The sequence below is a fragment of the Taudactylus pleione genome, unplaced genomic scaffold, assembly GCF_031769625.1.
Source record: "Taudactylus pleione unplaced genomic scaffold, aTauple2 ptg000066l, whole genome shotgun sequence".
Lineage (NCBI taxonomy): Eukaryota > Metazoa > Chordata > Amphibia > Anura > Myobatrachidae > Taudactylus > Taudactylus pleione.
The window spans coordinates 36,044,489-36,061,075 of record NW_028284468.1 but is presented as its reverse complement, the minus strand read 5'-3'; the positions used below and the strand labels follow the sequence as shown (position 1 = coordinate 36,061,075).

The 16,587-nt window shown below is 46.6% G+C and overlaps 1 protein-coding gene across 3 annotated transcripts in view; it reads right to left on the bottom strand.

The window, feature by feature from the left end:
- Positions 1-1,878: 1,878 nt before the first annotated feature.
- Positions 1,879-16,587, bottom strand: part of NAGA (alpha-N-acetylgalactosaminidase) — a 53,707-nt gene continuing 38,998 nt past the window's right edge. For all 3 annotated transcript variants that reach the window (XM_088466783.1, XM_088466784.1, XM_088466782.1), the window contains one exon: positions 1,879-5,070. In XM_088466783.1, coding sequence (XP_088322909.1) covers positions 4,792-5,070 — 279 coding nt within the window. In that variant the 3' untranslated portion in view covers positions 1,879-4,791. The remainder of the gene's footprint in view (positions 5,071-16,587) is intronic.

Sequence of the window (16,587 nt, the reverse complement as noted above, 5' to 3'; positions counted from 1 at the left end):
TGGAAGTCCCTCCCTGTTTCATACGTTGGAAGGGCAAACCTAATCAAAATGATAACATTTCCCCGTCTTATGTATTTGATGCAATTCCTACCATTGCCACTCACTCCCAAAGACATTACCCATATTCATTTTTTTTTCCGAAGATTTATTTGGCAAGGAAAAAGACCGCGCATTGGCTTATTAAAACTACAACAACCTAAATCAAACGGTGGAATTCATTTCCCAAATGTGCAATGGTACTCTCAAGCGGCTCTTCTGCGTTACCTTAAAGATTGGCTGCATGACAAAGAGGTTTACTCAAATACTTCTTTGGAGAGGGAATTTCTAGAGGGGGGAGACTTGGTGTCATTTATGCACCTCCATGATCAGAAGGTTCCGACCCACCTGAGAGAGAACCCGCTGCTTTGGCCCCCCAGGAGGCTGTGGCATAGTTTGCGACATAAACATAACTTAAATGCACATAAATCCCTTTATCTTCCTTTTATACGTAATCCCGATTTCCGGGAAGGCGTGGCTAGACATCCCTTTAACATATGGAGGGTGGGGGGAGTGATTAACATTGGATGTTTGGTGGATGTCTCAGCAAAGCGGCCCCTCACGTTTCAGGAGGCAACAGAGAAATTCCCGGTATTGGCTGCCTACCCTGTTGCCTTTCTTCTAGCCCAACATTACGTTAGCCAAACCATTAGATATTTCTCCCAAAATGATTGGTCAAAACCTTTGGATACCTTGCTACAAGAGGCACCGTTAAGAAAAAAGGCGATTTCTATGGCTTACAATCATTTTCAACATCTCTTAGACTACTCTACTTCTCAGGGAGGGCCCCAAACATGGATCTCGCAGCTTCCCAGTATGCAGGTGGCAGACTTATTAAAAGATCATCACAAGTCTTGTTATATTTTATCTCCCACCATGTAAACAGATGTTTTTGAATATACTGCACAGGTCCTATTTGTCCCCTCATAGAAGATTTGTGATTGGTCTCTCAAACTCTCATTCGTGTTTTAAGTGCGGCCAATCTCAAGCTGATTTATTTCACTGTTTATGGTTGTGTCCACTAATTCATAGATTCTGGCTACAAGTACTAAATTACTCTAAAGAACACCTGGTTAATCACACGACTGTGACCCCTGAATGGGCCTTATTTGGCATTCTTCCAAGTGGGACTAGAATTACGAGAGGTGGTAGTCGTCTATTATTGGCGGTCAGCGCTGCCGCTTGTAAGTCTATTCTGCAGGTGTGGATACACCCAGAGCCTCCCACCCTATCCCTTTTCAAAGCAAAACTGTTCTGTTTCGTATGGCCTGGGTAGAGGCGATGCACGACAAAGAGATTAAAACTGAAAATTTTTTGAGATGTGGGAAAGTTTTATTGCAACTCTTTCCATAAGTATTCAAGATCAAATTCGAAATTCCATACGATATACATCCTGGTATCTTATGCGGGAGATCGAGGGTGTTCCACCGATCCCGATCCCTGACTTGGGATAGGAGTGGAGGGAGGAGCGAGCAAATTGTCTTTTCTTTTATTTAAATTTGTATTATGTGTTGTTTATTTTGTTTAATTGAGTAATCGACAATTTATAATGTATGTATTTCAATATCTGAGCAAACCTATTTGTTGCAAGGTGTGTTTTTAAAATGATGGCGTATTGTTTCATTGTCACCATCACTGACTTTATTCTTATGCCTTATGTAATAACTGTTTCATTGGGTCTAACTGTTTCTGATCCCATACATGTAATATTGCATTGTAAGAAATGCTCATGTTTTTTTGTGCATTGCTTCAATAAAAAAAAAAAATTACATAAACCTGAGTAGGTTCTCTTTAATTGATGGACAACAGTTTTAAACCTTCGAAATGCTCAGTACACAGAAGCGAAGGGGAAAAAACATTTATTGGTAATGACTTAGATTTCCCATTTAAATCACATATATAATGTTTGATTGATTTGTACATTAAGAAATATTTATAAAATATATTGAATATTATACAATCATTGATTTGTAAACATGTGTAGAAATAACCCTGCAGAGTGTTCAAGTAACCTGCAGATTCCACAGAATATCCCTGTGCTGTGTGACCATCACTGTATGTCCGGTCTCTCCTTAAGGGGATGTATCAAACAGTGAAAAGTGTGGAGAAATGGAGCAGTGGAGAAGTTGCCCATAGCAACCAATCAACTTTGAAGTAGCATTTATCAAGCACATTCTATAAAATAAAAATAGGTAGGAGCTGACTGGTTGCTATGGGCAACTTCTCCACGCTTTTCACTGCTTGATACATATACCCCGAAAACACCCAGGAGAATCACGTTTCTCATAAACCTGATCAATACACAATAGAGATAACCGTGCCTTAATCTGCTTTCTCATATCAATATTAGTTTCTGATCTCCAAAAACTGCATTTAGTGCCAAGAATTTGCAGATTTGATGCAAATTTAATTGAAGCCACATATTTAGAATTATTTGGTTCCTCAAAACCTGCATCTGTGCCGCTAAAACAATTATGCAGAATTATGCAGAATATTTCTCTTCTAATAAAACAAAACAAAACAAAACAATGGTTCATAAAAACCTGTCGAACAGATAGTCATACACCCTTTACAGAAATAAATGTATTTTTGCACAGTGCATCGAACCACTACCTTACAGTGGCATCGTACCTTCCATCAGATCACCCTATCACTTACAAGTATGGCATAAGTTACACTACCGTTCAAAAGCTTGGAGGTCACCTAGAAATTTCCTTATTTTTGAAAGAAAAGCACTTTTTTTTTTCTATGAAGGTAACATTAAATTAATCAGAAATACACGCTATACATTGTCAATGTGGTAAATGACTATACTAGCTGCCAACATCTAGTTTTTAAAGGAATTTCTACATAGGCCCATTTCCAGCAACCATCACTCCAGTGTTCTAATGGTACATTATGGGCCTGATTCAGAGACGGACGCTCTGAATCAGGGAGTTTTTGTTTTTTTTCTGCGGCCTCCTGGCCGCTCGCATAGCTGTGAGTGACCACCCAGACCTATTGCGAGCGGCCAGGATGATGACCATCGGGGCTTGCGATGAGACCCTTGTGGTAGGGTCTCGTGGCCGCAAGCCCCAGAGAGCTTCTGGCTCTAATAGAGCCGGAAGCTTTCCCACTGACATCACTGGTGATGTCATTGAGGCCGCCCACAAACGGCAGGCGTTCGCATGGGAATGCCTCAGTTTGTGAAGCCACCCCCTGCCACGCCTACAAAATGGGGCGAGCTGTCGATCAACATCGACAGCCACCACTTTTGTAGTGAGCCACGGAGCGAGAGAATTTCTCTCTGGCTCCGGGGCTTGCGCATGCGCACTGCGGACCATCGACCCGCTCGCGAGCGCTCAAGGGCTTGCGAGCGGGTCTGAATCAAGCCCTGTGTTTGCTAAGTGCGTTAGAAGACTAATGGATGATTAGAAAACCCTTGAAAACCCTTGTGCAATTATGTTAGCACAGCTGAAAACGGGTTTGCCCGTTCCTTTGAGCTAGTTGAGAATCTAGAGCATCACATTTGTGGGTTCGATTATACTCTCCAAATGGCCAGAAAAAGAGAACTTTCATGTGAAATTCGACAGTCTATTCTTGTTCTTAGAAATGAAGGATATTCCATGCGAGAATTTGCCAAAAAACTGAACATTTCCTACAATGGTGTGTACTACTCCCTTCAGAGAACAGCACAAACAGGCTCTAACCAGAGTAGAAAGAGAAGTGGGAGGCCCCGGTGCACAACTATGCAAGAAGATAAGTACATTAGAGTCTCCAGTTTGAGATATAGACGCCTCACAAGTCATCAACTGGCAGCTTCATTAAATGGTACACGCAAAACACCAGTGTCAACGTCTACAGTGAAGAGGCGACTCCTGGATGCTGGCCTTCTAGGCAGAGTGGCAAATAAAAAGCCATATCTGAGACTAACCAATAAAAGGAAGAGATTAATATGGGCAAAAGAACACAGACATTGGACAGAGGAAGATTGAAAAAAGTGTTATGGACAGACGAACCGAAGTTTGAGGTGTTTGGATCACACAGAACATTTGTGAGACGCAGAACAAGTGAAAAGATGCTGGAAGAGTGCCTAACGTCATCTGTTAAGCATGGTGGAGGTAATTTGATGGTCTGGGGCTGCTTTGGTGCTGGTAAAGTGGGAGATTTGTACAAGGTAAAAGGGATTTTGGATAAGGAAGACTATCACTCCAGTTTGCAACGCCATGCCATACCCCATGGACAGCACTTGATTGGAGCCTATTTCCTCCTCCAACAGGACAATGACCCAAAGCACACCTCCAAATTATGCAAGAACTATTTAGGGAAGAAGCAGGCAGCTGGTATTCTGTCTGGAGTGGACAGCACAGTCACCAGATCTCAACCTCATTGAGCTGTTGTGGGAGCAGCTTGACCTTATGGTACGCAAGAAGTGCCCATCAAGCCAATCCATGGGAGGTTCTTCAGGAAGCGTGGGGTGAAATTTCTTCAGATTACCTCAACAAATTAACAGCTAGAATGCCAAAGGTCTGCAATGCTGTAATTGCTGCAAAAGGAGCATTCTTTGACGAAAGCAAAGTTTGAAGGACAAAATTATTATTTCAAATAAAAATCATTATTTCTAATCTTGCCAATGTCTTGACTATATGTTTTATTCATTTTGCAGCTCATTTGATAAAAAAAGTCAGTTTTCATGTAAAACATGAAATTGTCTGGGTGACCCCAAACTTTTGAACGGTAGTGTATGTATCCAATTGCAGTTATTTGTGATGGTCATTACAAAGGACGATGGTGGACAGAAACTGGTTGAACAAAAAACAGGATGACACCTGTAGGTGCGATTTGCATATCAACTGGGGCTTCTGGTTTAACAGTCCCCAAGAACGTTTCCTCAAACACATCATAGAGTTTATAGCCGATAGTGCACTTTGTGATATTGAGAGTGGCAAGGCTTGTAGTGAAGCGCTTCGGCAATCCATCTGTTCCTTTATTTAGCACTGCCACGGCATACTGTTCGTTCACCAGCTCTCTCGTCCACACCTCTAGAGAGCCCACCTGCATGAAGAACAAATGTTTATTAATATCGACAGCTAGTATCTTGAGGAACAGCAGCCCAACTCCTCTACAGTAGTCAAAGCTGGAGTCGAGTCACATAACAACTATATGGGACCTATTTACTAAGCCTTGGATGGAGATAAAGTGAGCGGAGAAAAAGTCCCAAACAACCAGCTCCTAACTGTCATGTCACAGGCTGTGTTTGAAAATTGAGAGTTAGGAGTGTCCGCTGCTTTTACAGTACAGCCTTTTATAAGCTAAACAATAATGGAGACAACAATATACATATGGACTTTATTTTCAGAATTAGAGAGATTTCCCCAAGTTTGTTGAGACTGTACTCATATTATTGCAAATGAGGACTTCGATAAGGTCTAAAAATAATATTAGTTAACTGAAGAAGTTTTACAGTTTCGCCCCTTGCTTTCAGGGGTGAAACGCGTCAGGGGGATCCCCAGCTATTTCAATTTGGCTAAGACGCTCAGCTGCTGAACCTTTTGAGTATCCAGGGCACTGCCAGACCGTTCACGTGACCACCACCACTGACACATTGAAGTCGATACAGCGCAGCCATTGCCACATTGTAAGACACTGTTACAACGAAGTACAGGCTGGTGCCGCTATATACTTCTTAGGCTCTTGCAGCCCAATTACAGCAGGACACCTTCGGGATACAGAGCTTACCAGTGGCGGAGTGCAGGCAGTTGCCGCTCCATACGCCCAAGGCTCTTGCAGCCTGATCACGACAAGACGCCATCAGGATATAGAACAAATCAGCGGGTGAGCACTATTATAGACTTTGCCATATTCCAAGTTGCTATCAACTATTGCCCTCATGGGACTTCAACCATATACATTATTTTGAAGAGGGCAAATGTTGGGCTGATCTGCAGGATTATTATAAACATCAGTAGTGTATACTACATATTTGATTGATACTTTTAAATATCTGCAGAATACACCAAGATACCTAAACTGGATGTGATATTATTACTAAGGAATTGAGAGATATTCAACTCAATTGATATATTTGCTAATGTGATTTATATTATCCTACACATTTTCAGTCGATTGATGCAAGAATTTTAGGGCTAGGTTTATGGTTTCATTTTATCATGTGGTGATTTATAAGCTCTTTATTTTATGTGTTATTTTTTACCCAATTACATTTATATGTATGCACTTTGATTGAGTCCTTACAATTTTTTAGAAGCACTTATAATATTTGTATCTTTCTGCCATCTCACATATTATGTTTATTATCCCTTTGCGCAGAGTTACTATGTAATATTTTTCTTTTCAGTTTTTGAATTTGGAATGAGCTTTTCACAGGCTCATTCTTATCTCTGCAGCTGAAATACTTGTCAATTTGACTAGATAGTAACTTATTTAATTTCCAACTGACAAGCGCCTGAGCCTTTTCAATGTTTTATGTTTTTTAATGTGTTTATTATATTCAAATTCTTCAGATTTAAAAAATATGAGATATGGTAAGAACTTACCCTTGTTATCTCTATTTCTACGAAGTCCATAGGGTTCCACAGGATACCTTGGGGTATAGGTGTGACGTCAGTCGCAGGGCACCAAAGAGTTAAGCTTTCAGCCTCCCAGGATGCACTAGGTCCCCCTCCTATACCCCGCCCCCGGGCCAAGGCACCTCAGTTAGTTACCAAGCCATAGGCCGGAGGAGGAGAAGGAAGAGAGAGAACAAAGATCTGGACACATACAAGAATCACATTCTCACCAGAGGGAGACGGAAAACCGGTGACCAGAGCAAAGCCCATCTGCAGCACAGGTGCGACAGGGCGGGAGTCCTGTGGAACCCTATGGACTTCGTAGAAATAGAGATAACAAGGGTAAGTTCTTACCATATCTCATATTTTCTACTTCAGGGTCCATAGGGTATCCACAGGATACCTTGGGGATGTCCCAAAGCAGTATCCTTTAAGGGTGGGGACGCTCCTGTGCAGAAAGGAGAATCCGCCGCCCGAAGGAAGCATCCTGAGAGGCGAAGGTGTCAAACCTGTAATACCTCACGAAGGTATGGACAGAAGACCACGTAGCAGCCTTGCAGATCTGAACTGCCGAGGCACCACGTCGAGCTGCCCACGAAGGACCCACAGACCTAGTGGAATGAGCCTTCAGAGAAGGAGGGACCGGTAGGCCTTCATGAAGATAAGCTTCAGAAATAGCCATACGGATCCAGGCTGCCAAAGTTTGCTTTGAAGCAGGCCAACCCTTTTTACGGAAGCCATAGAGGACAAACAAAGCGTCTGACTTCCTAAACGAAGAAGTGCGGTCAACATAAGTCCTTAAGGCCCGCACAACATCCAAAGAGGCCTCACCCACGGAAAGACCCGGTGAGTTAAAGGCCGGAACAACTATTTCCTCGTTAACATGAAACTGGGAAACAACTTTGGGAAGAAACTCGGGCCGAGTGCGGAGCACTGCCCTGTTCCCATAAAAAACCAAGAAAGGGGGTCTACAAGAAAGAGCCCCTAACTCAGAAACACGTCTGGCCGAAGCAATGGCCAGAAGGAAAACAGTCTTAGCTGTTAGCCATTTAAGATCCACTGAGCCCAGTGGTTCAAACGGCGGTCCTTGGAGAGCCCTCAGGACCACAGCCAAATCCCAAGGCGCCACAGGTGGAACAAAGGGCGGCTGAATGCGGAGAACACCCTGCATAAAGGTGCGCACATCCGGGATTGTAGCAATCCTACGGTGAAACCAGACAGATAGGGCCGAAACCTGTACCTTCAAAGAAGCAAGGCGAAGCCCATGATCTAGTCCCGCTTGCAGGAAGGCGAGAATCCGAGACAGACGAAACTCCCGCGGTGCATAACCTCTCGGTCGACACCACTGGAAGAACGTATGCCACACGCGATGGTATATCCTCGCGGAAGACGGTTTCCGAGCTCGTAACATGGTACGCACCACAGAGCTGGAAAACCCCCGGGACCTCAGCATGGCCGTCTCAACAGCCACGCCGTCAAAGACAGCCGAGTCAGGTCCGGGTGAAGGCAAGGACCCTGAGACAGAAGATCCGGTCGTAGCGGCAACCGCAGAGGACTGTCCACGGACAGACCCTGAAGGTCTGAGAACCAGTGCCGTCTGGGCCACGCGGGAGCTATCAACAGGAGCGTCCCTCCTTCCTGTTTGAATTTCCGGATTACCCGTGGAAGAAGGGAGACCGGAGGGAACAGGTATGCGAACCGGAACGGCCACCGGACGGACAGAGCATCCACCAGAGACGCCCCTTCGTCTCTTGTGCGAGACCCATACACCGGCAACTTGTTGTTGTGCCGGGACGCCATGAGGTCGATTTCTGGAAGACCCCACCTGTCCACCAGTAGTTGAAAAACGTCCGGGTGCAGGGACCATTCCCCCGGATGAACGTCCTGGCGACTTAGAAAGTCCGCCTCCCAATTTAGCACTCCCGGGATGAAGACCGCTGATATGGCCGGAAGATTGCGCTCCGCCCAAACCAGGATCCGAGAGACTTCTACGAGAGCCGCCCGACTGCGAGTTCCTCCTTGCCTGTTTATGTAGGCCACGGTGGTAGCGTTGTCCGACTGGACCTGCACCGGGCGACCCTGGAGAAACCGCTGTGCCTGCTGGAGAGCATTGAAGACCGCACGGAGTTCCAAGATATTTATTGGAAGCTCCGCTTCTGTCGGCGTCCACCTGCCCTGGAACAAGTGTGGACCCGAAAGTGCTCCCCAGCCCCGAAGACTGGCGTCCGTTGTCAACAGGACCCAATTTGGAACCCAGAACGGACGTCCCTTGTTGAGGTGGGTCGTCTGTAACCACCACGCAAGGGACAGGCGAACCTCCTGGGTGAGCACAATCGTCTGGGACTTCAAAGACTGAGTCAGCCCGTTCCACTTGGACAGGATCAGGTGCTGCAGAGGTCTGGAGTGAAACTGGGCGTATTCCACCATGTCGAACACCGACACCATGGAGCCCAGTAACCTCATCGCCGAGTGTAAGGACACCCGGCGGCTGTGCAGGCAACTGCGCACCCTTGACTGTAAAGCAGAGATCTTGTCCTCCGTCACGAAGATCCTTTGCTGTCCCGAGTCCAATAAGGCTCCAAGATGCAGAATCCTCCGAGACGGGATTAGAGTGGACTTCTGCCAGTTGATTAGCCAGCCGTGCCGTTGCAGCAGTGCAATGGTCAGGTCCAAGTGGCGTAACAGGAGCTCTGGAGATCCTGCCACCAATAACAGGTCGTCCAAATACGGCAACATGCGGACTCCCTGCAGCCGCAGAGAAGCCGCCATGACCGCCATCACCTTGGTGAAAACACGTGGTGCTGTTGCCAGGCCAAAAGGTAACGCCCGAAACTGGAAGTGGTCGCTGCGGATTGCAAACCTGAGGAACTGTTGATGGCGCCAAAGAATAGGGACATGCAGGTAAGCGTCCTGTATGTGCAATGACACCAAGTAGTCCCCAGGTTCCAGCGCCAGAATGATGGACCGTAGGGTCTCCATCCGAAACTTCGGGACCCGCAAAGACTTGTTGAGTGCTTTGAGGTTGAGAATCGGACGATATGACCCATTGGGTTTCTGTACCAAAAATAGATTTGAATAGAAACCCTGGCCCCTCTGGGAGAATGGAACAGCCACTATAACTCCAGCCTGGAGCATAGTGTGCAATACCTTCCGCAGCTCCGTAGCCTTGTTCCGGTCTGATGGGAGACCCGTGGTGAAGAAGCGAGCCGGGGGTCTGTGCCGGAAGGAGAGGGCGTATCCGTGGGAAACCACCTCCAGAACCCAAGTGTCTGTCGTAGTGGTCGACCAACACTGGGCGAACTGTAGCAGGCGGCCTCCCACCCTGGGATCCCCCAAAGGGAGGCCCGGACCGTCAGGCCGCAGGCTTGTCATCTGGCTTGGGGGCCGGACGTCTGGTACTCCATGCCTGCTTCCGGGGCTTGACCGATTTCTTAGGGCCAGCCTGTCGAGGAAACGACTGTGGTTTGGGCCTGCCCTGGGCCCTAGATGACCGAAAGGACGATGGTCCCGAACCAGAAGGAGCAGCGGCCGACGGGAGACAAGCAGATTTGGCTGCCGCCAGCGTGGCCACAATCTTATCCAGATCCGGACCGAAGAGAACTTCTCCGGTAAACGGCAACGCTTCCAGACCTTTCTTGGAATCTGCGTCCGCCTTCCAGGATCGCAGCCACAAGGTGCGACGAGCAGCTACCGCTGCTGAAGAAATTCTAGACACCAGAGTACTAATGTCTAGAGCCGCCTCGTTGATGTAGGTGGCCGAATCACGGAGATTGGCAATCAACTCCGCCTGTTCGGCCGGACAGTCGGATTCAAAAGAAGCCTCTAATGAATCCGCCCAGCGCTCCATCGCTCTGGCAACCCAGCAAATGGCCATAGCCGGCCGTGCTGCCCCCCCTGCAAGGGAATAAGCGGACTTCAGGCAGATTTCTACCTTGCGGTCCGTAGCATCCTTAAGGGAGGACATGGATGGCATCGGCAATGTGGCACTACGGACAAGACGGGTCACGTGAGAATCCACCTGTGGAGGGGATTCCCACTTAGCAAAATAATTATCCGCGAACGGATAAGCCACCGCCAGGCGTCTCTGCGGCTGGTATCTTTTGCCAGGTTGTTTCCACGCCTCCTCTAAATGGTCCACCAACTGACCCGAAAGAGGAAAGACTGTGGCATCGCCCTTCACATCTTTGAAAAAGGCATACTTAGATTTAGCCGCTGGGGGAACTTCGTCCTCAATCACCAAGGCTGTGCGGACCGCCCGAATAAGTCCAGGAATATATACTTTGGACTTAGCATCAGCGTCCTTAGTATGGAGAGGTTCCTGATCGTAAGGATCCAGAATCTCCCCATCATCAGACGTCCCTTCGTCATCCTCATAAGGAGCGGACAGAGACGCCACCGGCCTTTTATGAGGCCGCATCACAGACTCCCCTTGCAACACGTCCGACAAGTGCTGTACAGAACTCGTCAGGGAGTTAACCCACGCTGGCTCCTGAGAACCCGGGAGCGGGGAAATAGGGAGACTGTGGGGTACCACCAATTGTCGTGGGAACCCCTGCATGGGTGACGACACCACAGACTGCTGGGACAAACCCCTCGGGGTAAACGCGGGCTGCGGAGCTAACTGGCCCACTAAAGCTGTTAACGTCTGAGCGAAACAAGCCCAGGGCGGCTCCTGTACCGGTGCTGTAACCGTAATAGGCCGCGCCATGGACAAACACTGCCGGCAAAGGCCCTCCGCGCTACCCTCCCCCTCCGCTAACGGTACTTTACACGTGGTACACTGTAGCCGGAGGGGAAAATCACTTTCAGACATGATGGCACCACGTATGTGACCTCTCTCACCAATTAAGTATTAAATAGGCGAGAGACCACCCTGCAGCACCGCACCGCACCGCAAGGGCTTTAGCAGAAGAACAGGGACAGTAATAAAGCTGACAGTTTAGAGAAGAAAAGTTACAGGCAGCAGCGCTAGCACAGTCACATACAATGCAAAGAAATAACAATTCCTGCACTAACAGCGCTGATTACTCAACTACACAGACACAGGGCCTGGTAGGACACAGCGCTGCATACACAGACCTGAGCCACAGCGGAGGAGAGGTATGCGGGGGGACCCAGACCACGATGCTTCCGTCCAGCGCTTCCAGCAGCGTTCACCATGCGTTCTGGAGAAGATGGCCGCCGAGGAGCAGAGAGGAGGCTGGCCTGGGGGAGGAGCGCTGCCACAGGACCAGTCGGCAGCATGCAGAGAGGGCTGTGTGCAGCGGGGGAGGCGCCGGCTGTGAGACAGGGAAGGCGCGCTCCCCTGGCATGCATTTAACCCCTGGGACGCCGCAGCGCTACCGCTCTGCTGCGGTCCGCTGTCCCAGGGGGTAGTGGAAGCGCAGGTTGGTCGCCTGGCTCCACGCTGCAGCCAGTCCCCAGGGAGCCCCCTGCCTGGGGACTTAGGACCATGTGATCAGCGGGGACCCACCGCGGGACCCCGCTGCTTACCTCTGTCCCCCTTGAATCCGGCCATGGTCCGGAGCATCTGGGGTCACCGCTAGCTGTGACCCCAGACGCCCACCAGCATCCCCGGATCAGTACCGGCGTTCTGGTACCGGCGGGGTGTAGGGAAGACAGCATGGACGTCAGGACTGACTGTCCATGCTGTTCATCCAGATGTGCAGCCACAGCTGCATGAAGAAAAAGCTTCAGGGGCTCTTCTAGCCCCCACTCCAACAGGTGCACCCGACTCCGGCCGGGCACCAAACTAAACTGAGGTGCCTTGGCCCGGGGGCGGGGTATAGGAGGGGGACCTAGTGCATCCTGGGAGGCTGAAAGCTTAACTCTTTGGTGCCCTGCGACTGACGTCACACCTATACCCCAAGGTATCCTGTGGATACCCTATGGACCCTGAAGTAGAAATATCTGTTTCTTTGAGCTATGTATTTTAAAGTATACTGTGTAAAACAAACATGCGCACTTGTACAGTATGTTTATTGTACAACTTTGTGCTATAAGAAGGCTGTAATGTTTCTTACTGTAATGTGGTGTTTATTTCCTAAGGCATGCATACATGAAGCACAATAGTATCATCTTGTGGTTTTTGTAAGTAATGCAGATAACACATTTGTTTCGCTGTGTGCCTTCACAGTATAAGAATTTCTAGTAGTCACAGGTGTGGCACTCCAGGCAATAAATTCATATCCTTCTAGCGTATCAACTGGTTGATGTGGATTTATTATCTGGAGTGCCACACCTGTGACATATATATATTTCTTAGACACATATCCTTAATATTATAAAATATAGAAAACATACATGATATATATATATATATATATATATATATGGTACACAATAGTGGATGGCACTCCGGGGCTTGAAAATAAATACAGGCAGACTGTGTCCGATATAAGTCAACGTTTAATAAACATACATAAATACATACCTGTGACCATACACCACTGTGCACGTCCAACGCTGACCCTCCGGAGTCCCGATGACGTCATAGGTGTGCATCACTCCGGCGCTCGGTGACTCACTAGGGGGCATGTACCTAACGTGAACCATCACCATGTTAACTGTGTAAAACACATACAGATAAATCAAGCACTGTAACGAACAATGTATCAACAGAGGGTAATAGGTAAACAAACGCTAGAGTCAACAAAATGTCTATATGTAAATTCCTGGATAAATAAAATGACGTAAAATAAGACTGGCAGTGTATCTGGACATAAATCACTGTGTACATCTAGAGCAATATTAGCTCCAATGGCATCTAAGAATTGGGCTATGTAATCAACACATAATGAAGATACTGGATGAGCCACCATGTAGCTGACAGATAACGAATATAAATGGTCACTAGAGGGAATCTAATCCTAAAACAACACAAAAGGGCATTCAGTAGCGAACAGGGAAAAACATCATGATGCTAAATGCAAAGTCCCGGAAAGCAAAGTATTATTGCAATGTCATATGAGGATCATAAGAAACAATTTAGGGACAACATTTCATTCAAACCCCCAGGATGTACAGTTTGTAGAGTGTAGATCCAGAAGGATTCCTTCTGTAGTAAAACTCGATCTCTGTCTCCACCTCTGTGATTAGGAGGAACCCAATCAATCATTTTATATTTGATTGTGGATACACTATGATGATGGTCTCTGAAATGTTTGGCTACTGGTTGGTCCAAACCTTTACCTTCGATTTAAAGCAATTCGCTCCTTCATTTGTCGACATCAGTCGACTCAACAAACCTCAAATGACACACTTCTTAAGCCATCAAGCAGGCAATTACAAGTGTCTAGGGTGTATTACCTGTAGTTTTTTAGAAACAGGTAATACATTTTTTCACCCTAGGTCAGGCAAAAAGTTTCTGATTAAATATCCCTTGACATGTTCCAGTCGATATGTTGTGTATTTTATCAGATGCCCATGTGGCATGTTTTATGTCGGCAAAACCTCCAGACATATGAAGGAGCGAATGGCTTTACATCACTCCAACATTAGAGCAGCCATAGAAGGTAAAGGTTTGGACCAACCAGTAGCCTAACATTTCAGAGACCATCATCATAGTGTATCCACAATCAAATATAAAATGATTAATTGGGTTCCTCCTAATCACAGAGGTGGAGACAGAGATCGAGTTTTACTACAGAAGGAATCCTTCTGGATCTACACGCTGCAAACTGTACATCCTGGGGGTTTGAATGAAATGTTGTCCCTAAATTGTTTCTTATGATCCTCATATGACATTGCCATAATAGTTTGCTTTCCGGGACTTTGCATTTAGCATCATGATGTTTTTCCCTGTTCGCTACTGAATGTCCTTTTGTGTTGTTTTAGGATTAGATTCCCTCTAGTGACCATTTATATTCGTTATCTGTCAGCTACATAGTGGCCCATCCAGTATCTTCATTATGTGTTGATTACATATCCCAATTCTTCGATGCTGTTGGAGCCGATATTGCTCTAGATGTACACAAGTGATTTATGTCCAGATACACTGCCAGTCTTATTATACGTCATTGCATTTATCCAGGAATTTACATATAGACATTTTGTTGACTCGAGCGTTTGTTTTGCCTATTACCCTCTGTTGATACATTGTTCGTTACAGTGCTTGATTTATCTGTATGTGTTTTACACAGTTACCATGGTGATGGTTCATGTTAGGTACACTCCCCCTAGTGAGTCACCGAGCGCCGACGTGATGCACAGCTATGACGTCATCGGGACTCTGGAGGGTCAGCGTTGGACTGCACAGTGGTGTATGGTCACAGGTATGTATTTATGTATGTTTATTGCATTATATCTTTTTGTATTGTCTTGATAAAAGAGCCTCAGAGCGCTGAAACGTTGACTTATATCGGACACAGTCTGCCTGTATTTATTTTCAAGACCCGGAGTGCCATCCACTATTGTTGTACCATATATAGAGTTTCTCTTTGATAGGCACCCTGGCAATTTGCATGGACTGTTTTTCTGAGTGCCGGTCTACTCTTGTTCTCTCATATATATATAAGTTTTCTATATTTTCTCATATTAAAGGATATGTGTCTAAGAAATGACACAGTTAAAATGAACTATTAAGGCAGAATATGGTATAGACACCAATAACGGTTTCCAAGAAGCTGCTCATTCACCGAATATGGCTTAGCTTCGTGTTTGAATTGTTATTAGAGCATGCAAGGTGGCTAAGGGTCACACTGTCCTAACTCCCAACTTGGTGAATAAGAACTAGGGGTGTGACTGCACCATATTGGATGTGAGCATTCCCCAATCAGCATGTTTAGCTTAAAATATTGTTTTTGCCATACGCAGTGGAGACTAGTGCGCAGCGAAATACTTCCAAACTAGAACACATGTGCCTATGATAGGATGGTGGGACCGTCCACTAATGGCAGATATACAGTATGACTATGCAGTCATATGGCAAAAAATTATGAGTTACGGTAGACTTACCTTTGTTAACTCTATTTCTTGAAGTCCATAGGGTCCACAGGGATTCCATGGGGTATGTGTGGTTGGAGTGATCTGGGCACCAAACAGTGAAAGCTTTAGCTTCCAGAATGCTCTGGTCCTCCTCCACATATACCCCGCCCGCAGGCACAGTTTTGTAAACAAGCCCAAGACAGAAGCAGGAGAGAGGAGAAGGAAGAACAATGTACACAAGAAACACTCTCACAAAAGATGAGGGAATCCGTGAACAAAATGAATATACCCATTAATGCCAGGACGGTCAGGGTGGACGCCCTGTGAACAATATGGACTTTGAAGAAATAGTTAACAAAGGTAAGTTTACCATAACTCTTCATTTCTTCGTCTTCAGGGTCTATAGGGATCCACAGGGATACCATGGGGATGTTCTAAAGCAGTTTCCCCTAAGGGTGGGGACGCTCCTGAGCAAAAAGGAGAATCCAACGCCCAAAGGAAGCATCCTGACAGGCAAAGGTATCAAAGGCGAAGAACCTGAGAAAGGTGTGGACGGAAGACCATGTGGCCGCTTTGCACAATTGTTCAGCAAAAGCACCACGTCGAACCGACTACGAGGGACCCACAGACCGAGAATATGCTGTAATCCTATTTGGAACAGGACGACCGGCTTGTGTGTAGGCTTGTCATGCGGAGCCAATGAGCCAGAGTCTGTTTGTTAGCTGGTCAGCCTCGCTTGTGAAAGCTATACAACACAAAAAGAGAATCTAATTTCCTCAAGGATTTGGTACGATCCACATAGATCCCAAGAGCACGAACTACATCCAGAGAGGCTTCACCTGCAGAGAGGTCTGAGGACTGGGAGGCCAGAACCACAATGTCTTAATTTAAATGGAACTGGGATACCACTTTAGGAAAAGCCTGTAGAGCTCAGAGAACCAAGGACAAATCCCATGGAGCCACCGGAGGGACAAAGAGAGGTTGAAAGCAGAGAACACCCTGAAAGAATGTTCTAACATCAGACAGGGGAGCGATCCTTCGCTGGAACCAGACTGATAGTGCAGAAACCTGAACTCTA